Below are 18,587 nucleotides of genomic sequence, written 5' to 3' on the forward strand. Positions count from 1 at the left end.
CAGAGAGTTCATGAACAAAAACCAAACTGCTCATGAAACACTTCAAAGAATCAACAACTGGGATCTCATCCTAGAAATCTAAATTCTTAAGCCTCATCCCAGAACTACTGAATCAGAAATTGTGGTGTGTGAGGCTCAGCAATTTGATTTGTACCAAATAGTCCAGGTAATTCCAATAGATGCTTGAATTTGAGAGCATTGCCAAAGTTGGTAAGAAGCTAGGTGTGGTGCTGCATTACTAGACACCCAGCACTCTGGCAGGCTGAGGTAGGAGGATCATAAGTTCAAGCCAACCTGGGTAACTTGGGAACTTGGTGAGCTCTGTCTCAGAATAAAGAAATAAAAAGGGGATGTAGATGTAGCATAGTGTGAAGGCCTTAGATTCAATCTCCACTACAGCAGAGGAACCAGGGGCAGTTGATGAGGGTTTGAATTACTATAGTTTTTAGATTCCTAGATTCTCCGTATCAGCTAGGAACACTTTTCCCACATTCTGACCAATTTATTTCCCAAGAACATCTTAAATGGATGTGCTCAAAATATGTTGTTTTGTGTATGAAAATGCTACAGTGAAACCCATTACTTTGTGTAATTAATGTGCACTAATAAATAATAGAAAAATTTAGAAGACAAAATGGATCAAAATAATGAAAAAAAACTTTTTCAGAGAGTTAAGAGTGGTTCAACTAATCTAAACCAGCGAGGCATTCTTACTGTAACATCTGGACAAATGTTAGACTAACTTATTTTCCGATTTTTTGAAGGTCCAACGTAGGGATTGAAATGATGAAGAACTTTACCTCCATCAAAGTTTTACCATGTAACAGTAAGTCTAATGTGCCTTTGCCTGTGTACTTATAATTTATTCCTTTACAGACATTTTTACTCTACATTGGCCACTTTGATCTCTGATCTCTTATTTCCTATCACTCACCTTAGGTTTTAAAGAAGGGATTTTATTCTTGAAAATTATTTTCATTGAAAAAATATGAACATAACAATGAAATCGAGTTTCAAGACAAGTTATTAGGACAGTTACAATAGTTAATACATTGGGTATTGTGGCCTTCCTCGTAGTTATTCAGAGTAGAAGATATATGTATGCTATCTTGTCTATACAATATTTGCACAGGACTTTCTTTTCAATGAACTAAGAGAAATTAGCTGTATAACAATCTTAACTATCTTGTATATGCATATATTTTTACTTTCTTCATGTCCCCTTTCCCTCTCACAGGTTGCCTTTTCTTTTGAACAGTTTCTTTCCAATTTGCACCATCTATTACGCATTTCAGATCTTATTTACTTGTCATTTTTTTCACACTAGTGAGACAATATGATGTTTACACACATGGGTCTAATTTATTTCACTATTTTTTAAAAGGAAAGAAAAATGGGATGGGGGAAAGGAGAAAATGAAGGGAAATATATATACAGTATACATACATATATATAGATATACAGGTAGATAAATATAGATGTATACAAGATATGTAAGATAATTGTACCACTAAATTCCAGTGATTTATTGAAAGGAACAGTCAATGTTTAATTGTTTGATCAATCTTGCATTCTTACATCTGGTAATCTGAGCAACTTCGTTGAAGATAACAATATGTAATATAACAACCATTGTTAATTTCCTATCATCTTATTTTGAAATCCTGTATTGTTTTTATTGTTTTTTGTTGTTTTTGCCTTTGTTCTTATTACTTTGTTTTTTCCTTTCTGTCTAAAATAAAAAAGGAAAATTATTTTTATATCACTTTAAGCCAATTTTCATTCTGAGTCAGATATAGAAGTCCAAGAAAACCATTAATTTCAGCTCATTTCTTTCAACATGTATAGCTTATTTGTATTTCCACTTATTCCCCCAAAGCCAATAATTGGGTGCTGATGCTATATAAAAATGAACTGCACAGAGTCAGGGTTCAGAAATTTCTCTAGTGGATTCTAATATCTCTTTCAGGCAAATCACCTCACTTAAAGTTTTATGAACTAGCAACTTCTGTGGATTCTTTTTCAGTTTTGTCACATGAATTGTAATGGTAACAAAAAATCACCCTGCTCATAAAATGATGTTTCTGATACACTGGAATTAAAGTTAATTTCATGTAAGAAAATGATATCTATTATAACACTCTTTAAGAAACATTTTTTATTAGTACATGTTTGTAATACAAGGGCTGGGGATATAGCTCAGTGGCACAAGCTCTTGCCTGGCAAGTGCAAGGTCCTAAGTTCGAGTCCCAGTACCAATAAATAAACAAATAAGTAAATGTCTGTAATACATAAAGACTGCATTTCTTATGTGGTGTTGGTACATGTACCTAACACATCCTAATTTTTAATATTCCCTTCCTGTCCCTCACTCTCCCTTCCCTCTATTTCTTGGTCCCCTTCCCATATTCAAAAGATCAATCTCATTATTTCTCTTTATCTACCTTATTTTGCTCTTTATTTATATTTTGGGTTTCTCATATAAGGATTTGGCTCCTTTATCAAAGGTCAGGTGGCTGACTGTGTTTGGAGTTGTTTTTGCATCCTCTATTCTATTCCGTTGATCCAGATGTCTGTATTATTTTTCTTGCTAATACCATGCTATTTTTATCACTGTCACTTTGTAGTACTCTATAATTTGAAGTCAGATATTGAAATGCTTCCTGCTTTGCTCTTGTTGCTCAGGATTGCTTTTATTACTCTCTGCCTCCCAAAATGAAACCTAACCTTAAAATAATCACTCTTACTTCCTTAAGACAAGGTCTTACCATGTAGTTTAGCCTGGCACTGAATTCATCATGTAGCTCAGGCTGGCCTCAGACTCATGGTAATGCTCCTGCCTCAGCCTCCCAAGTGCTGGAATTACAGCTGTGTGCCATCATGCTCAACTTGCCCTATTTTTTTCTTCTTGAGTGCTACTGATGTACAGGAATGCTACCGATTTACGAGTGTTGACTGTTTCTTGCTATACTACTGAATTTGGTTGTTAATTCTAGGAGTATTTTGATAGAATTTGGGTGGTGTTCTATGTAGAGGATCACATCATCTGAAAATGAAGATAATTTGAATTCCTCTATTCTTTCACATAACCCCTCCTTTTTTTTTTTCTTGCCTCATTGCTTTGGCTAATGTTTGAGGACTATAATGAGCAGTAGTGGTCATAGCAGAGATACTGGACTTATTCTTGATTTTACAGGGAAAGATTTAAGCTTCTCCCCACTTAGTATGATGTTGACCATTGTTATAAATGGATTTTATTGGATTGAGGTAAGGTCTTTTACACTTATTTCTTTAGTGTTTGTTTATTTGTTTGTTTGTTTGCTTGAGAGAGGCTCTTGCTTTGTAGTGAAGGTTGGTCTTGAACTCACTATGTAGCTCAGGCTGACATCAAATTCACAGTGATCCTCCTGCCTCACCTCCTGAGCACTGGGATTGCAGGTGTGCACCAGCATACCTGACTTCTTTAGTGGTTTTATCATGAATAGATATTGGATTTTGTCCAAGGTTTTCTCTGAGTCAAAAGATGATAAGGAGATGATCATGTGATTTTTGTCCTTGTTTCTGTTTATGTGATGTATTACATTTATTGATTTGCATATGTTGAACCATCCCTGCATCCGTGGGATAAATCCTACCTGGTCACAATGTGTAATATTTTTGATTATTTAATGGACCCTGTTTGTCAAGATCTTGCAGGGGATATTTGTGTCAATGTTTATTGAAAAGATTGTCCTGTAGCGCTGGTTTTTTTTGGGTCCTTTTCTGGTTTTGAAATCAGAGTAATGGCTTTGGGAGTACTTCTTCCCTTCTGCTTTTATTAAGGAGTTTGAGAGGTATTGGCATTAGGTCTTTCCTGAAGACTTTGTAGAATTCAAGAGTGAATCCATTGGAACCTGGGCTTTTCTTTATTGGTACTTTTATTTCTTTTTCAGTTTCATTACACAAGATTAGAATGTTCAGGATTTTTATGTCTTCTTGGTTCAGCTTTTGTGGGTCATATGTATCTAGGAATCTATCTATTTCTTCTAAATTTTCCATTTTATTAAAGTATAGGTTGTTTGAGTAGTCACTAACAATCTTTGGATTTCATTTTTTACTTTTTACTTTTATTTTAAAGGGAAGGAACAAAAACAAAGACATAAACAAAACAACATAAAAACAATAAAAATGATGCAAAATTTCAAAGCAGGTGATAGGAAATTAACAATGGTTATTGTTTTACATATTGTCATTTCAAAGTGGTTACTCAGACAACCAGATATAGGCATGTAAGACTGATCAAACAAACATTAATTGTTCCTTTCAATAAACCAGTGGAAATTAGTAATATAATTATATTAGCTATCTTGTGGATTTCACTCTTTAAATTTAAAATTGCATTTGCTTGGATCTTTTCTTTCCTCTTTTTGGTATGATTGGCTAAGGTTTTGTCTATTTTGTTTATTCTTTCAAAGATCAGTTCTTTAATCAGTTCATTGATTATACTGTATTTATTCACAATTTCATTAATTTCTATTCCAATCTTTATAACTTCCTTCTTTTTATTAGCCTTGGATTTGGATTGTTCTTTTTTTAGGACCTTGAAGTGCATCATTAGGTTATTTACTTGTCTCGCTCTATTTTTCTGATGTGGGCACTCACAGCTATAAATTTCCCTCTCAGGCCTGCTTTCATTGTGCCCCATGTGTCCTGGTATGTTGCAGTGAAATTATTGTGATTCTAGGAACTAGTTTCTTCTTTGATTTCTTCACTGACCCATTCATTATTCAAAAAGGCATTGTTCAGTTTCCATGGTTGCATATGTTCTATGGTTTCTTTTGCCATTGATTTCTAATTTCATTGCAGTAATATGCATGGGATAATTTTTATTCTTTTGCATTTATTTAAGCATGCTTCATGGGCTAGCATGGGGTCTATTAAAGTTCCATGGGCTGCTGAGAGGAATGTGTGTCCTGTTGTTGGGTGGGATGCTGTAGATATCTATTAAGTCCATTTGTTTGAAAGTTTAGCTCAAGTCTTATTATTTCTTTTTTTTTTTGGTTTGTTTTTGTTTTTCTTCCGGTACCAGGAATTGAACTCATGACCTTGTGCTTGCCAGGCAGGTGCTGTGCCACTGAGCTAAATCCCCAAGTCCTGATTATTTCTTTACTAATTTTTTTTTTTTAGTTGAGTTGTCTATTTTTGACACAGGGTATTGAAATCCGCATTTTTTAAAATTTTTATTTTAAAGAGAGTACTACATGAGACACAAACAAAAAAATAGAACAGTAGCAGCATACCAGTATCATTAACATAAACAAATCAAAGCAAAAACATTCAAAGTGATACAGGGTCTCAAGACAAATTAATACAAATCAACAGTGGTTGTTATGTTGCATATCACTATCCTCAAATTCATTGCTCAGATTATCAGATGTAAGAATGAAAGATTGCTCAAAACATTAGAGAGATTAAGAAAATAATTCTTCAATAAAACGTTAGAGATATTAGAGAGTTTCACTAGACAAGATGATAGGAGTTCACCATTGTAATTCCATTGCATATTGTTACCTTCAAATCAGTTTCTCAGACCACCAGACACAAGCATGCACAGTCGATCAGAACATAAAAAATTGTGAGCATTAACTGTTCATTTCAATACACCATCAGACATCAGCAATACAGTTATGGCAGCTATTCATATATATATTTATGTTTTCCTTTCCTTCTTTCTTTTTTCTTCTTTCCCTCATCCCAGTCATTCCTTCCTTTGAGCAATTGCTTTCTCTTTCCTATCATCTATTGTACGTTTTGAGTTTTACCTAGTGTTTCAGGTTCCTACACGTAGGAGACAATATGATGTTTACACATGTGGATCCGATTTATTTCACTTATGCGTATGGTCTCCAGTTGCATCCATTTACCTACAAAAGCCTTGAGATCATCTTTTTTAATAGCTGAGTAATACTCCATTATATAAAAATACCACAACTTTTTTATCCATTCCTCAGTGGATGGGCATCTGCGCTGTTTCCAAGATTTAGCAATAATAAATTGTGCCACTATAAACATGGGTGCACATATATTGCTGTGGTATGATGTCTTTAATTCTTCTGGGAAAATACCCAGAAGGGGACTAGCTGGGTTAAATGGGACTTCTAATCATAGTTTTGTGAGGCATCTCCAAGTTGATTTCCACAGTGGTTTCACCAATCTACACTCCCACCCGCCGTGGATTAGGGTTCCTTTCTCCCCAAAGCCTCTCCAGCATTTGTTATTGGCTGATTTCTTGATGATAGCCATTCTTTCTGGGGTGAGATGGAATCTCAGTGTTGTTTTAGTTTGCATTTCTCCAATGACTAATGACGTTGAACACTTTTTCATGTATTTATTAGCCATTAGTATCTCTTCATTAGAGAAGTGTGTATTCATCTCAGATGCCCATTTTTGGATTGGGTCTTTGAATTTGGGAGGCCTGATTTTTTTTCTTTGTATGTTGTAGATAGAAGTCCTTTGAGGGGCAGTTGGCTAAAACTTTTTCCCAATTCATGGGTTTTCTTTTTACTTTATTGGTGATTTTTTTAGATGTGGAATGACTTTTGAATAAGATGAGATCCCAGTTGTTGATTCTTTGAAGTATTTCCCATGCAGTTTGGTTTTTGTTCATGAACTCTCTGCCTACCCCAATGTTGTCAAGATTCTTACCTACTTTCTTTTCCAATAAATTTAGTGTTTCTGTTTTAATATTTAGATCTTTGATCCACTTTGACTTTAATATAGTGCATGATGAAAGACATGGGTCTAGTTTTAGTCTTCAGCATGTGGAAAGCCAGTTTTTCCAACACCATTTATTAAAGAGGCTATCTTCCTTCCATTCAACATGTTTGACCTGTTTGTCAAAGATAAGGTGACTGAGTGTGCTTGTAGTTGTATCTGTATCTTGTAATCTGTTCCATTGATCTTCAGGTCTGTTTATGTACCTGTACCATGCTGATTTTATCACAGTAGCTTTGTAATGTAATTTTAAGTCAGGAATTGTGATGCCTCCTGCCTTTCCTTTGTTTGCCAAGATTGCTTTTGCTATTCTAGGCCTCTTCTGGTTCCAGGTGAACTTTAGGAGTGTTTTCTCTAGATCTGTGAGGTATACTAATGGTATTTTAATTGGGATTACATTGAATCTGTACAACAATTTTGGGAGTATGGCCATTTTCACAATGTTGGTTCTTCCTATCCATGAGCAAGGAATATTTTTCCATTTACTGAATAGAGCTTTTACTTCTTTTGTTAGATTGATTCCTAAGTATTTCATCTTTTTAGATGCTATTGTGAAAGATGTGGTTTCCTTAATTCCTCTCAGTCTGTTTGTTACTCATGTACAGGCATGCTATTGACTTCTGAGTGTTAACTTTGTATCCAGCTATGCTACTGAATTTGGTTATTAAATCCATGAGACTTTTGATGGATTTTTTGGGGTCTTCTATATAGAGAATCATGTCATCTGTGAATAATGACAATTTCACTACTTCCTTTCCTATCCTTATTCCTTTTATCTCTTGTCTAATTGCTCTAGTTAATATTTCCAGAACTATATTGAATAGGAGTGGTGACAGTGGACATCCTTCTTGTTCCTGATTTTAAAGTGAAAGCTTTCAATTTTTGACCAGTTAGTATGATATTAGCTATTGGTTTATCATCGATGGCTTTGATCAGCTTTAGGAAAAGGTCATATGTTCCTATTTTCTGTAGGATTTTCAACATGAATGAGTGTTGGACTTTACTGAAGGCTTTTTCTGCATCAATAGATATGATCATGTGATTTTTTCCTTGGTTCTATTGACATGGTGTATTGCTTTATTTGTGTATATTGAACCATCCCTGCATTGCTGGTATGAATCTCACTTAGTCATGGTGTATAATTTTCTTGATGACTTGTTGTATTCTGTTTGCTAGTATTTTACTGAGAATTTTTGCATCTATAATCAATAGAGAGATTGGTCTGTAGTTCTCTTTCTTGGTTGGGTCTTTCTCTCGTTTTGGTATCAGAATAATACTTTCCTCCAGGAATGAATGAGTTGGGGAGAATTCCTTCCCTTTCAATTTCATTAAAGAGTTTGAGAAGAATTGCTGTTAAATCTTCCCTAAATCCTTGTAGAATTCAGCTGTGAATCCATCAGGACCTAGGCTTTTCTTCATTGGCAAGTTTTTAATTATATTCTCAATTTCACTGGCTGATATTGAGTTATTCAGGATTTTTATATCTTCTTCATTCAGCTTTGGTAATTCATATGTATCTGGAAATCTGTCCATTTCCTCTGTGTTTTCGATCCTATGAGTGTAAACATTTTCAAAGTAGGTACTGATGATCTTCTGAATTTCTTCAGGACCTGTAGTGATTATACCCCCTTTCATTCCTTATTGCATTTTTTTCAGTTTTTCTTTCCTTTTTTTTGATAAGATCGACTAGGGCTTTATCCATTTTATTTATTCTTTCAAAGAACCAACTGTTCAATTCATTAATTCTTTGTATTTTTTTTTTAGTCTTCATTGCATTAATTTCTGCTCTGAGCTTTGTAATTTCCTGCCTTCTTTGGGCTCTGGGTTTGACTTGCTCTTGTTTTTCTAGGAACTTAAGGTGCAGCATAAGATTGTTTATTTGTGCTTGCTCTATTTTCCTAAGGTGGGAGTTCACTGCTATAAATTTCCCTCTGAGGACTGCTCTCATTGCATCCCACAGGTTCCTGTAGGTTGTATCTCCATTTTCATTTGATTGTAAATAGTGTTTAATCTCCACTTTGATTTCATCTGTGACCCATTGGTTGTTCAGGAGGATGTTAATTTCCAGCTGTTTATGGAGTTTTTGGGTTTTCTTTTGTCATTAATTTCCAATTTCATTGCACTATGGTCTGATAGTATACATGGAATAATCTCAATTCCTTTGCATTTACTTAAACTAGTATATGGTCTATTTTAGAGAACATCCCAAGGGCAGCTGAGAAGAATGTATATTCTTCTGCTGTTGGGTGGAACACTCTGTAAAGGTCTTCTAAGTCCATATGTTCACACGTTTGTTTAAATTCTGTTATTTCTTCCCCAATTTTTTGTCTAGTTGATCTGTCTCTTTGTGACAATGGTGTGTTAAAGTCCCCTGTTATGATTGTGTTGCTACTTATTTCATTTTTCATGTCTGCTAGAATTTGACTTATATAGGTGGGTGCTCCTATATTTGGTGCATAGAAGTTTATGATTGTCATCTCTTCCTCTTGAAACTTCTCCTTCACAAGTATGTAGTGACCTTCTTTATCTCTTTTGATTGTATTTGGTTTGAAGTTCACGTTGTCTGCAAACAGAATAGCTATACCTTCTTTTTTCTGGATTCCTGTCACATGGAGTATTGCTTTCCATCCTTTAATTTTCAGTCTTTGAATTTCCTTTTGAGTTAAATGTGTTTCTTGTATACAGCGTGTAGTTGGGTTTTGTTTCCTAATCCACTCTGCAAGTCTGCTTCTTTTGGTTGATGCATTGAGAACATTTACATTGATGGTTATAACTGATATGTACTGGCTAATCTTTGTCATGCTATTCTCCTGCTGTTGGATCCTCCTGTTCCCCCCTCTGTTTAATTGCTTGCTCTGCTTGGTGGTTCCTTTCTGTTGTTGTCCTTGAAGTTGTGTTCTGTTTTATCTCTTTCTAGTATATCTTTTAGTACTCTTTGTAGGATTGGTTAGGTGCTCATGAATTTCTTCAGTTGTTTTTCATCATGAAAGTATTTTATTTATCCATTAAATTTGAAAGATAGTTTTGCAGGGTACATCAATCTAAGTTGGAAGTTGTTTTCTTTCAGTACCTGAAATACATCATTTGAAGATCTTTTTGCCTTGATGGTTTATGTTTAGAAGTCTGCAGTGATTCTGATAGGCTTTCCTTTATAGGTGATCTGTTTCTTTTCTCTAACAGGTCTTAATATTTTGAGCTTGTGTTGAGTTTCTGGGATCTTGATCACTATATGTCTGGGGGTAGATTTATTTTGGTTATGATTAACTGGAGTTCTATATGCTTCACTTATCTGGATGTCTGGTTCTCTTACCATTCCTGGGAAATTTTCTGCTATTATTTCTGCAAATAGTCTTTTTATGTCATTTGTGTTGGCACCTGCTGTTTCATTAAAACCTATTAATCTGACATTGTTTCTCTTTGCTTAGTCTTGCAGTTGTTGAATTGTTATTTCCTGGTTCCTTGTTGTTTTTAAGAGATCCCTTCTTTCATGTTCATTAGTGGCAATGCTGTCTTCAAGGTCTGAAAGTCTATCTTCAGCTTCATTCAGGCAGTTTTGCAAGCTTTCAATGGAATTTTTAAGTTCCTGGATATCTGCTTGCATCTGTTTCATATCTTCTAGTTCTTTTCTATATTGTTCCCTGAAGGTTTCATTGGGTTGCTATGCTCTTCTATTTTCTTGTCTATATCATCTTTAGATATGCTGAACACTTCTTTCATTATTGTTGTCATTTCTTTTCTCATCTGAGACATTATTTCTGATCTGATGTTTTCTATGGCCTGATGGAGTTGTTTCTTTACTTCATTTGCTATCATTTCAGAAATTTCAGGTGTATGACTTCCAGGCTCTTCTGTGTTGATTCCTCCTGGACTTGTTTTGGGTGGTGTGGAGGTCTGGGATTGCATTTTGCTCCTTTGTTTTGTCATTTTTGAAGAACCACAGTCTCCCTGTAGTGCAGTCTCACTGTCCTGATTGTGTGTGAGTGGCAGGGTGAGAGCCTGAAGATCCCCAGTTTTCAGTGTAACTCCTGTGCTGGTGAGTGGTGGCAAGATGGGGTGCTCCCTACCTTTCCTGCATTCAGTGGGGTCCCAGGAGTGTGTGGGAAGGGCAAGGGAGGCTCACCGGTATTCCTGAGACTATCTGAGGCTCAACTCAGCTTCCACAAGAGTAGTGGGAGATGCAGGTCAAGTTCACCAAGGCTTCAGATATTGCCCAGGACAGAGCCTGCTTCCCACACTGGAAGGGGAGGGGTGAGGGTGAACTCCTTGAGGCTGCTGACTATGTTCAGGTTTCAACTGAGCTATCAGGGGTGTGTGAATTGTTCTGGCAGTGATCACCAAGGCCCCAGACATTGTCTAGGAATCCACGTGCCTCACACCCTAGTGGAGGAGGCCCCAGAATAGCTCAACAGGTTCATAAAGGTGTCATGTTTGGCCCAGCCCTGGAAGACACACTATGGGTGTGGCAGGGAGCCTCCTAGGCCCTAGAGGGTGCCCGAGGTTTCGCCTGCCTTGCATGCTGGTCAGGGATGCAGAGCCCAGACTCACCAGGCTTCCGGAAGATGTCCCGGGCTCAGCCCAGCTGAGGCAGACACACCGATATCCACATTTATAATTGTGTTGGTATTTTTTTAATTTGAAAATTATTTTATTTATTTTTTATAGACTTTAATTGAGTTTATTGGTACACTTGAGTTGTACATAATGATCATATTCATCAAAGGCAGTATGTACCTGTACATAATGTATTTTGATTACTCTTCTTTCCCTAGTCTCCTCTCCTCCCTTTAACCTTTCTTCCTCTCCTTATTTACAAAGCTTTGTTTCCATTTTATCCTTTTTAAAAATCTCTTTTTCCTTTTCCCATCCCTCCTTTCCCCATTTTCCATCCCTAGTTCCTCTTTTTTTTTTTTTTTTTGAATAATTTCTTCCTATTGGACAATATCTATTGTACAATTTGGTTTTCATTTACTTTTTCTGTCTCTCACACTAGGGAGACAATGTGGCATTTATGTATGTGAGTCTGATTTATTTCACTTAAGAGTATGATCTCAAGTTTCATTCATTTACCTAGAAATGTCTCAAATTTATCCTTCTTTATGACTGAGTAGTATTCTATTTTATGAAAAAAACCACATCTTTTTTCTCTATTCCTCTGTTGATGGGTATTGGGGTTGTTTCCAAGATTTAGCTATTACAAACTGTGTTGCTATAAACAGGGCACACATATATTGCTATAATATATTTTTAATTCTTCTGGGAAGATACCCAAAAGGGAAGTAGCTGGGTCGAATGGGACCTCTAATCCTAGCTTTTTGAGGATTTTCCACATTGATTTTCACAGTGATTGCACCAGTCTACATACCCACCAACAGTGGGGAAGGGTTCTCTTTTCCCCACAGCCCCTCTAGCATTTGTTATTGATTGATTTCTTGATAGTAACCATTCTTTCTGGAGTGAGATGGAATCTCATAATTGTTTTAATTTGCATCTCTTTAATAATCAGTGGTATTGAACATTTTTCCATATATTTATTTTCAGTTGGTATTTCTTCATCTGAGAAGTGTATATTCATCTTTTATGCCCATTTTTGGATTTGGTCTTTAAATTTAGAAGGCATCTGATTTTTTTTTCAACTTTTTGTATGTTCTAGATATAAGTCCTTTGTCTGAGGGACTCTTGGCTATAATTTTTCCCACTTTGTGGATTGTCTTTTCATTCTGTTGGTGATTTAATTCTCTGTGCAAAAGCCTTTTAATAGGATGAGATCCCAGTTGTTGATTCTTTGTATTATTTCCTGTGTGATTGGGGTTTTGTCATGAAGCCTTTGCCTACTTATATCTTCAAGAGTTCTGCCTATTCTCTCCTCCAGCAAATTTAGTGTTTCTCTTTTAATATTTAGATCTTTGATCCATTTCAATTTTAGTTTGGTGCATGGTGATAGACATAGGTCTAGTGTTAATCTTTGGAATGTGGAAAGCCAGTTTTCCCTATACCATTTATTAAAGGGGCTATCTTTCTTCCAGTGAATGTGTTTGGCCATTTTGTCAAATTTAAGGTGGCTGAGTGTGTTTGGAGTTGTTTCTGAATCTTCTCATCTGTTGTTTTAAACAGCAACTGTACCATGCTGTTTTATCCCAGTAGTTATGTAGTATAATTCAAGTCAAGGACTGTGATGCCCCTTGCCTTCGCTTTGTTACCAAGAATTGTTTTTGCTATTCTAGGACCCTTCTTATTCCAAATGAACTTTATGAACGTTTTGTCTAATTCTGTGAGGTATTTTAGTGGTAATTTGATTGGGTTTGCCTTACATTTATATGACAATTTTGGGAGTATGGCCATTTTCTCTGTTGGTTCTTCCAACCCACGAGCTGGGGGATATCTTTCCATTTTCTGATATCCTATTTGATTTCCTTTTTCAGAGTGCTATAATTTTCAATATATAGAACTTTTACTTCCTTTTTTAGATTGGTTCCTAAATATTTCATTTTTTGGATGCTATTGTGACAGATGTGATTTCCCTAATTTCTCTCTCAGTGAGTGTGTTATTTGTGTATGGGAAGGCTATTGATTTTTAAGTGTTGACTTTGTATCCAGCTACAATACTCAATTTGGCTATTAAATCTACAAGTCTTTTGGTGGAGTCAGGTTCTTCTATGTACAATATAATCACACCTGCATATAATGATAATTTCACTTCTTCCTCTCCTATCCTTACTCCTTTTATTTCTTTCTCTTGTCTAATTGCTCTGGCTAATGTTCAGAGTGGTGATAGTGATGGTGACATCATTACCTTGTTCCTGATTTTGAAGTGAAAGTCTTCAGTTCTGGCCATTTATTATGTTGGTCTGTCATAGATGGCTTTTATCAGATTAAGGTAAAGACTATCTATTCTGATTTTCTGTAGTTTTTATCATGAATGGGTGTTGGATTTTGTCAAGTGCTCTTTCTGCATCTATTGAGATGATCATGTGATTTTTGTCTTTGGCTCTATTGATATGATGTATTACATTTATTGATTTGCATGTTGAACCATTCCTGCATCTCTGGGATGAATTCTACTTGATCATGATGTCTGATGATTTGTTGTATTCTGTTTGCCAGTATCTTATTGAGGATTTTCCTATCTATGTTCATTAGGGAGAATCAACTGCGGTTTTCTTTTTGGTTGAGTCCTTTTCTGGTTTTTGTAACAGGGTAATACTTGCTTTCAGAATGATTTTGGAAGTTTTGCTTCCCTTTCAATTTCATTAAAGAGTTTCAGCATTGGTGGCAGTAGACCTCCTCTAAATTTTTTGTAGCATTCAACAGTGAATCTATCAGGACGTGGGGTTTTCTTTGTTGTTAAATTTTCAATTTCACTGACTGATATTGGGTTATTTAGAATTTTTATATCTTCTTCATTCAGTTTTGCCAATCATATGTGTCTGGGAACCTGTCCATTTCTTCTGGGTTTTCCTTCTTATTAGAATATAGGTTCTCAAAGTAGGTATTGATGATCTTCCTGATTTCCACATGATCCATTGTGATTTCATCCTTCTCATTCCTAATTGCTTGAATTTGAGCCTTTTCTTTCCCCTTTTTGATAAGGTTGGCTAAGGGTTTATCAATTTTATTTAATTTTTCAAAGAACCAACTCTTCAGTTCATTGATTCTTTGTATTATTTTCTTAGTTTCAATTGCATTAATTTCTTCTATGATCTTTTCATAAGTTCCTCCCTTGTATGGGTTTTGGGTTTGATTTTTTCTTCTTTTTCCTAGAAGTTTGAGGTTCAACATTAAGTTGTTTAATTGAGTTAATTCTGTTTTTGTGATGTGAGAATTCACTGCAATTTCCCTCCTTGAACTGCTTTCATTGCATCCCATAAGTTTAGTATGTTGTGTTGGCATTATCATTTAATTTTAGATTCTGTTTAATTTCTTCTTTAATTTCCTGTGTGACCCATTGGTTGTTCAGAAGGGTGTTGTTTAATTCCCATGTGTTTATGGAGTTTTTGTGGTTTCTTTTGCCAATGATTTTCATTTTCATTGCACTATGGTGAGATAATATGCACGGGATAATTTCAGTTCCTCTGCATTTACTTAAGCATGTTATGTGGGTTAATATGTGCTCTCTTTTGGAGAACTTGCCATGTGCACCTGAGTAAAATGTGTATTCTGATATTTTGGGGTAGAACACTCGGTAGGCAGATACTAAGTTCATTTATTCACAGGTTTGGTTTAGTTCTGGTATTTCTTTGTTGATATTTTTTTTGTCTAGTTGATTTATCTAATTGTGACAGTGGGGTGTTAAGTTCCCCCATTATAATTGTTAGTGCTTATTTGATTTTTCATATCTGTTAATATTTGCTTTATGTAGTTGTGTGCACTGGTATTTGGTGTATATGTATTTATGATTGTTTTCTGTTTTTCTTGGAGTTTTCCCCTAACAAGTATGTAGTGACATGCTTTGTCTCTTTTGTCACTCTGCTTGAAGTTCACATTGTCTGCTTTGGACTTTTCCATGCTGCTGGTCCTGCCTGCTGATGTGTACCACATTGGGTGTGCTCTTTCTGGTCTCACCTGCTGGCATCAATTGTGTTAGTATTTATGTGATATTTTAAAATGTTTTATGAAGTTGAGGATGCTAGTGTTTGGTGTACATATATTTATAGTTGTTATCTTTCCTGTCAAATTGTTCCCTTCACCAGTATGTAGTGACCTTGTTTGCCTCTTATGCTCAGTTTCAGGTTGATATGCACTTTTCACATTTTGTGGAATATTGTTTTCTATCCTTTAATTTTTAATCATGTATTTCTCCTAGGTTAAGTGTATTTCTTTTAATCTGCATATCATTGGGTTTTGTTTCTTGATCCATTCTGCCAGTCTGTTTCTTTTGATTGAGGAATTGAGACCATTCACATTGAGAGTTATTACTGCAAGTTATTGACATATTCCTATCATTGCATTATTTTCCTGTTGTTATCCTCACCTGCTTAGCGACTGCTCACCTTGCCTGGTGTATTTATTCTATTAGATTGTTTAGCATCATTGGCTTCATTGTCTCTTTGTAGGATATCCTTGAGTATTTTTATAGTGCTCATTTAATGATCATGAATTTTTTGAGGTACTCTGTCATGGAAGTAACTAATTTCTCCATCACCTTTGAAAGATAGTTTTGCAGGATAAAGAAGTCTGGATTTCAAGTTGTTACCTTTTTGGCTTGAAACATTTCACTCTAAACAATTCTGACCTTTGGTGTTGAGAAGTCTGATGATTATGATGTGTTTACCTTTATAAGTGATTCATTGCTTTTCTTTAACAGCTTTTAAGATTTTGTTCCTGTGTTAGATTTCTGGTGCTTTGACTGTGATGTGATATAGAGAGGTTCTCTTTTGAGCATGGCTATTAGGAGTTCAATATGCCTCACTATTTGTATGTTTGTTACCCTATATTTGGAATGTTTTCTGCTGTTATTTCTGTAAACAGATTTTTATGCTCTTTATGTTATCTTCTGATTTTTGACTGATTCCAGTTTATCTTAGTTTAGTCTTCCTGTGTCATCTAGCAACTATTGTACCCATTATCCTGTTCTCTTTTTGTTTTTAGGTATCTCTGAGTAATTGGTCTTTAAAAGCTTCCTTATCTTCTAATTCTGATATTCTGTCTTCACATTACTCACTTCTGCTGTCCATACTTTCAATATACTTTTTGTTTGGAACATTTCTATGACTTCTGTTAGGAACCTTTTCCTGGACTCTAGTTCTTTGATAAACTGGCCATTCATGTTCTATTTTATCTTATTTAGCTCAGCCCGGTTTTCATTAGTATCTTCCATAAGCTCCCTTATTGTTTTGTTTTTTACTGCCATTATCTGATTAGTTGTAGTTCCTGTGAACCTACTGAATATCTTATTGATCTGTATTTTACTCTTCTCTGTGGTCTTTTGGAATAATTTGGCTGACTATCTTTTACTTTCCTCCCCTTTGATGCCCCTGGATTAGCTCTGGGGAAGTTGGGAGTTTTGAGAGGCATTTTGTTGCCTTACCTTCTTGTTTCTATTTTTTTTTTTTTGGTTGTTTTGTTTTATCTTAGGCTTGTGGTCACTTATAGTGGAAACACTTTGTTCCTAGTGTGGAGATCTTTTCAGTTATTCTGCTTTTTCAGCAATGCACTTGGGGTATGGCTAACTATAGTTCTTTGCCTCTGTTCCAAGATCTAACCACCTCTGTTAATGGGGTGGAGGGGGCAATTCAGTGTAATTGGCCTAACATCCAGCTCTCTGTTAATGGACCACAGTATTGCTAATGTCACAAAGGTAATCTAGGTATTGCTATACAGGGAAAATCTATTCATAGCAATAACTAGGTGACCCTGGCAATATCAAGTAAATAAGTAACAGCAAGATCTTCCAAGACAAACTGCATATTGACATAAGAACAAATAATGCCCCACCCTTAACCTTAGAAAAGAAATCTATAATTGCAAACCCTAAGACAAACCAAACCCTAAGATAAACCAAATTGATATACAGGGAACATGTACTAAGTGTGATAACTGTACTTCTATTAATGATGGAAAACAATTCAACAGTAGTAGCATAGAATTAACTATCTAAAATTAATAAAGCTTAATGTTTATATTATTAAAGATATAAGGGGTTGGGAATGGGAGAATAAAAGAAGAAAAATTTTAAAAATTGAACAATGGGAGAGGACAAAGAGGAGAGAAAAGTGATAAAAAAGATCCCATTGTGGAGTAGAAGGATATTCACAGGACTAGATAAAAGAAACAGAAAAGATGAGAAATAGAATATAAAAAAAAGGAAGAAAGATATGGAGAATAAAACATAAAACATTAAAAGAAAGGGAAAAGAGAAAAAGGAGCAAAAAAAAGAACAAAGAAATTGAGTCTAAAAGCAGTGAAAAAATTTCTTCTCTATGTTTTTGAATGAGTAATTTCCTTCTAAGATCCACAGTTTTGGAGACAGTGGGTCTCAGTTTTTTCCACCTACCCTGACGGCCTGTGGGTTTGTGAGGTGCACCCCTCTTTCCAGAGGTACCCCTTTTTGACCCCAGATTGTGACAATGTCTGCACTGAGATCAAGCATCAGAACTCAGATCTGTGGAGGATGTAGGCAGCAGTGCAAAGGTTTGAGTACTTGATGCTGGTAGGCACTTTTAGACCCAGCTGTTTCTGAGCGCAACTCCAACCCAGCCTGGCTTCTCACTGTGGGGCACTGGGCCTGTGTCCTTTCCCACTTGAAGGTAAACTTCTTGTGTGTGTGAGGGTCTCTTTCTAGTCTGCTCCCTGTCTGTGGCTGTCTCCTGTGGCTGTTTCTTACCCAGTCACTGGGAAGGGTAACACTAGGAGCCCTGCAGTGAGGTTGTTTTCAGTTGTTCTGAGTCCAGATTTAAATAATCCCTTCCTCAGATAATACTTGATCAAGTATTGTCTGCCAATATGGTGAGTGCCCACACTGCAGTCCTTTTTGCACTGCTGCTCACCATGTGGAAGGAGTCCCCTCAGAGCAAAACCCTGTGCTCTTTTTACAGTTTGCCATGGCTGTGACCGCCACTGCCATTTCTCCCAGGATCTCCCCACCCTAGATGCTTACCTTGCTTCTGGGAAGCCAGGTTCCCCTCCCTGTGAGTCTCCGGAGCCAGGAAAAGGGTCTGAGTTATTTCCTTTTTTGTATTGTGGATCGCCTTTCCAATTTCTCCATAGTTTTTATTCTTTCCTTCATTTTCTGATGATCTGCTTTTTTTTTTCTTCATCAAGTTGTTATTTTCCAGTGTCTGGATTTCAGATCTCAGAGAGGTTGAATTTTGCTACCAATCAGCACTCCTCCATATTCT

The 18,587-nt window shown here is 35.9% G+C and overlaps 1 protein-coding gene across 4 annotated transcripts in view; it reads left to right on the top strand.

Moving 5' to 3' along the window:
* Nxpe2 (neurexophilin and PC-esterase domain family, member 2) overlaps positions 1–18,587 on the top strand; it is a 42,581-nt gene that overhangs the window by 21,175 nt on the left and 2,819 nt on the right. For all 4 annotated transcript variants that reach the window (XM_005378164.1, XM_005378163.2, XM_005378165.2 and 1 more), the window contains one exon: positions 765–826. In XM_005378164.1, the coding sequence (XP_005378221.1) occupies positions 765–826 (62 nt within the window). The remainder of the gene's footprint in view (positions 1–764; positions 827–18,587) is intronic.

The sequence above is a fragment of the Chinchilla lanigera genome, unplaced genomic scaffold (genome assembly GCF_000276665.1).
Source record: "Chinchilla lanigera isolate Chin_1 unplaced genomic scaffold, ChiLan1.0 scaffold00011, whole genome shotgun sequence".
Classification (NCBI taxonomy): Eukaryota; Metazoa; Chordata; class Mammalia; order Rodentia; family Chinchillidae; genus Chinchilla; species Chinchilla lanigera.